This window comes from Lactuca sativa, chromosome 6 (assembly GCF_002870075.4).
Source record: "Lactuca sativa cultivar Salinas chromosome 6, Lsat_Salinas_v11, whole genome shotgun sequence".
Classification (NCBI taxonomy): Eukaryota; Viridiplantae; Streptophyta; class Magnoliopsida; order Asterales; family Asteraceae; genus Lactuca; species Lactuca sativa.
In genome coordinates, this window is record NC_056628.2 from 36,031,026 (window position 1) to 36,034,830 (window position 3,805).

The 3,805-nt window shown below is 32.4% G+C and overlaps 1 protein-coding gene across 1 annotated transcript; it reads right to left on the reverse strand.

Moving 5' to 3' along the window:
* Positions 1-404: 404 nt before the first annotated feature.
* LOC111894066 (phospholipase A1-Igamma3, chloroplastic) lies at positions 405-2,149 on the reverse strand. The gene has a single exon (XM_023890141.3). It carries the CDS (start codon positions 2,055-2,057, stop codon positions 543-545), a length of 1,515 nt encoding a protein of 504 aa, XP_023745909.1. The 5' UTR covers positions 2,058-2,149; the 3' UTR covers positions 405-542.
* Positions 2,150-3,805: the final 1,656 nt, after the last annotated feature.

Sequence of the window (3,805 nt, forward strand, 5' to 3'; positions counted from 1 at the left end):
CGACCATTTGAATGATAAATAGCATAAAAATTCCATATTTATTTGAAGGTGTGTCCAATTATGTATAAAACCATATAAATTTAATCAAACACCATAAATGCTAACCTATCTAGTTGTTGATGAAATAAGGCGACATCTGCCGTAGCCCTTTTCTGATTTTGCAAAGGCATCTTAGAAAGTGAGAAATTTATAAAAAGAAAGAAGATTTAACACACAACTTTAGCCAAAAAAGAAAATCGAATCGTTTGTCGCTTATGACTTTTAGTAAACTTAGCTATGTTGAATATTGAATGAAAACGAGTAATATTTGATATGAATTGGGTCGGGTTGAACCAAGATATTATGTCTGCCAGTTTTTTTAGTAAATATTTATTATGTTAAGTATAGGTTATTAACAAGAATCATATTATAATATACCAATCATTCATTTTTAAATAAAACACTTAAAGTAGGTGCATGCATTAAAATTAGATTTTGGGAAATTCACCTGTTTGATTGGTTTCTATATATGTTTACATCCAAAATCACGTCCACATATATAATTAAAGTGCATTCAAAGTAGTTTTCGTAGCAAACTTTAGAACTTGTTCAAGGTAGTACGCAGTGTCTGGCGGATGAGAATCCAGGCGCGGCCGCTCCGGCAAGATCCACCGTCCATCACCACCCCTCACCATCCCCTTATTCTCATCCTGCCGCCAGTAGGCCGGAACACCATACTCCTCTTTCAAGAAATCGCAACTCTTGTTCACAAGCGCAATATCCCTCTTCGTCACAGAAGAAAACCCTCGACCTCGACCACGATACCCATCAACCAAATGCAACAACGCTTCAAGGTTATGAGCACAGCTAATGTCTTTTGTTCGCTTCAGATATGGTGAATCAAAATGATCCAGTTCAATCTCGGTTCCAACATGAGCGTAGCTCCATGGAAACGCAATCTTGTCTTCGATGTATTTCTGATGTTTGTTCTTCTCGTTTGCAAAGATCCCAGGTACCTTTGGTACCTTATCGTGCACGTTAACAATCCTTAAGACCTTGATCCCAAGGTTTTCACAACGTTCTTTGAACTTCAAGTTACCTACCCTCGGTCCCGAAAACGAGAACACCGTGATCGGGATCTTTTCACCGGTGTTTGTAAAGTTTAGTTTCATCTCTGCGATGTCATAAGCACTCAACAGAGCAAGCGCAGCTCCAAGACTATGTCCTGTAATCGTGATACTAAGTTTTTCACCTTCGTACCTCTCTTTGATTCTCTTAATCTCTGAAAGAATCTGTTCGCGAGCTGAAAATGAGCAATAATGACATGAATGTTCTTTCGAAGTGTACAAATCAAAGAACCCTGATTCGATTTTGATTGAGTGATCATCGCTGAAATGAGCAGGATGTAGTATGTCCTTCAGGTCATGGATCCATTCGAGGTATGTTACAGTACCTCGCCAGGCGATGACGACATCACGACGGCCTAGTCTTTTAATCTCGTTTTCGTCGGTGGCAACCGCGACGTAGCCCATCCAATTCGCATGTTGGCTCCAAACACTTGATAACTTTGATTTTTGAAAGAAATTTGGAAGATTGATGTTGGAGGTGGCATAAAGATAACGATGAATACTGTATCCACGATCAGCCATGTCAAGCTTTTCGAAGAAATGAGTACCTATGTATTTACAAGTTCCACAGTATTTGGATCGAGGGTCAAAGTCGAAAGAGTCGTAGCAGGCTTGAGCCATCTCACCATAGCGAATTATTTCACGGCGGAGGTGGGAGTTCATGGGGTCTAAAAGACCATTCCAGTTGCTGGAGCCTTGGACTTCAGGCCAGATCTGATGGAGAGGTCTATGATCTTCTGTAAACACCTGCAATTCATCATCGTTTTCGTGTTTTTGGGAGTTTTGGATGTGGGTTTTCGAAGTTAAGCTTGGGAGAGAGGAGACAGTTATGGAGTTATTTGGTGTTTGGACATGGAGCTTTAGGGTTTTGGGCATGATTTGCATAGGAAAAGGTTGTTGAAAGGTGTGTGTGGTGTCATGGAAGGATGAAGATAGCTTCAGAGAAGCCATGGAAGATATGAGGCTCTTGGTGAAGGAGAATTATGAGACTAAACTATTCAGTCGGTCATACTTTAAGTGCTTAAAAAAGGGCAATACTTTATGTGCTTAAAAAGGGCAGCAATAAGTTTCTTTAATGTCAATCAATTGGTAAACTATTTCTTTTTTTCATTTAGTCTCAAATATTTTTTTTTGACTTATCAAAATTTGATTTTAATTATATTAGAAAACTCAAATACATTTAAGGGTGCATTTTGTATTAAAAAAATGAATTTAAACATATAATGAAAACGAAGAAAGAGAATTAAACCACATATAGAGAATTAATTCTGAAAATGAATTGAAAATATAACATAGAGAATTAATTCTAAAATGAATTGAAAATATAACAGAAATGGAAAAAGAAAATGTAAATAGAGAAAGGTTTTTTTTTTTTTTTTTTTTTTTTTTTTTTTTTTTTTTTTCAATTGTCACACTTTTATTCAATTTGTCAAATGTCATTTTATGGTTAATTTGAATTAACTTTTTTTTTTCACATATTATTTTACGAGGTTTTCTATTTTATTAAATTTCATATAATATTTTAATGTAATAATTGCAATCAATGTAGTAATAAATGGATATTAATTTCACTAATAAACATACTTTTTAATTTCAAAATTTCCAAAATTAAAGCTATTAGTTTCTTTTCTTTATTTAAATTGTTTGTTTAATTTTAAAAGATAATAAATCATTATTTTTCTTATTTTCTTATAAATTCAAAATTCTCAAATATTTTGACATTTATATTTAACTTTTTTTTTAAAAAAAAAATTAACCCATGTAATACATGAGTCTCACACTTAGTGTACATGAAAATCAATTTTGTTGACTAAATTATGTTATTGGTTCATGTGGTTTCTAAAAACAGACCTAAAAATAATAACTATTTGGAATTGTTATTTATTTTGTCCACTGATTTAAAAAAGATGGTCCTTTTGACCAATTTTGCTTGTAAAACGATTTTAATATTTTTTTAAATTTAATTTATCTTTTTAATTTTTTTTTGTTATATGTTTTATATTTGAATTTTTTATTGAAAAATAAATAAATAAATAAGAGGTTCTCTCTTGTGATCATATTTAAACATATATTTTAGGTCATTATCTTAATATATTTGGATATAAATGCTTTATTTAAAGATAAAATGTATTTAACATGCTTTGAATTGGATAATTATAGGTTAAATTCATGGATTGGAGCAAAAGGAAAGGATTGTAGCTGAGCTGACAATGACAAAAAACGAGAAAAAATCCAAAAAATTGTACTACAGATTTTTGACCTTCGCAATGCTAGAATGCATTTACCCTAATGTGACATCATTGAAATCTATAAATATTTGAGATTTTCAACCCTAATCTGGTATCCACTCTCGGGAATCTTTCCGAAGGGGTTAAAAGGTGTTCCAAACGTTCAAAACCTTTTTCGATCGATTTCAAGGTTTGAGAAACATTTTAGAGAAACAATTTAAAGAATCGGAAGGTAAGAGCATTATGACTAGAATCGGTTTGTTTATTGATCGTGTTTAGCAATTCATTTTGACGTTTTTCTATTTTTACCAATAGATTATGAGTTAAAACCGTTATATTTTAACTAGAGAATATGTAACCTAATGATTTGGTGTGATTCCATTGTTCGAGTATTTAGTTCTATTTAATACATTATGTTTTTTTTAATCCAATATTTTATGTGGTTAATTTTTACTTTTATTACCTATTGCT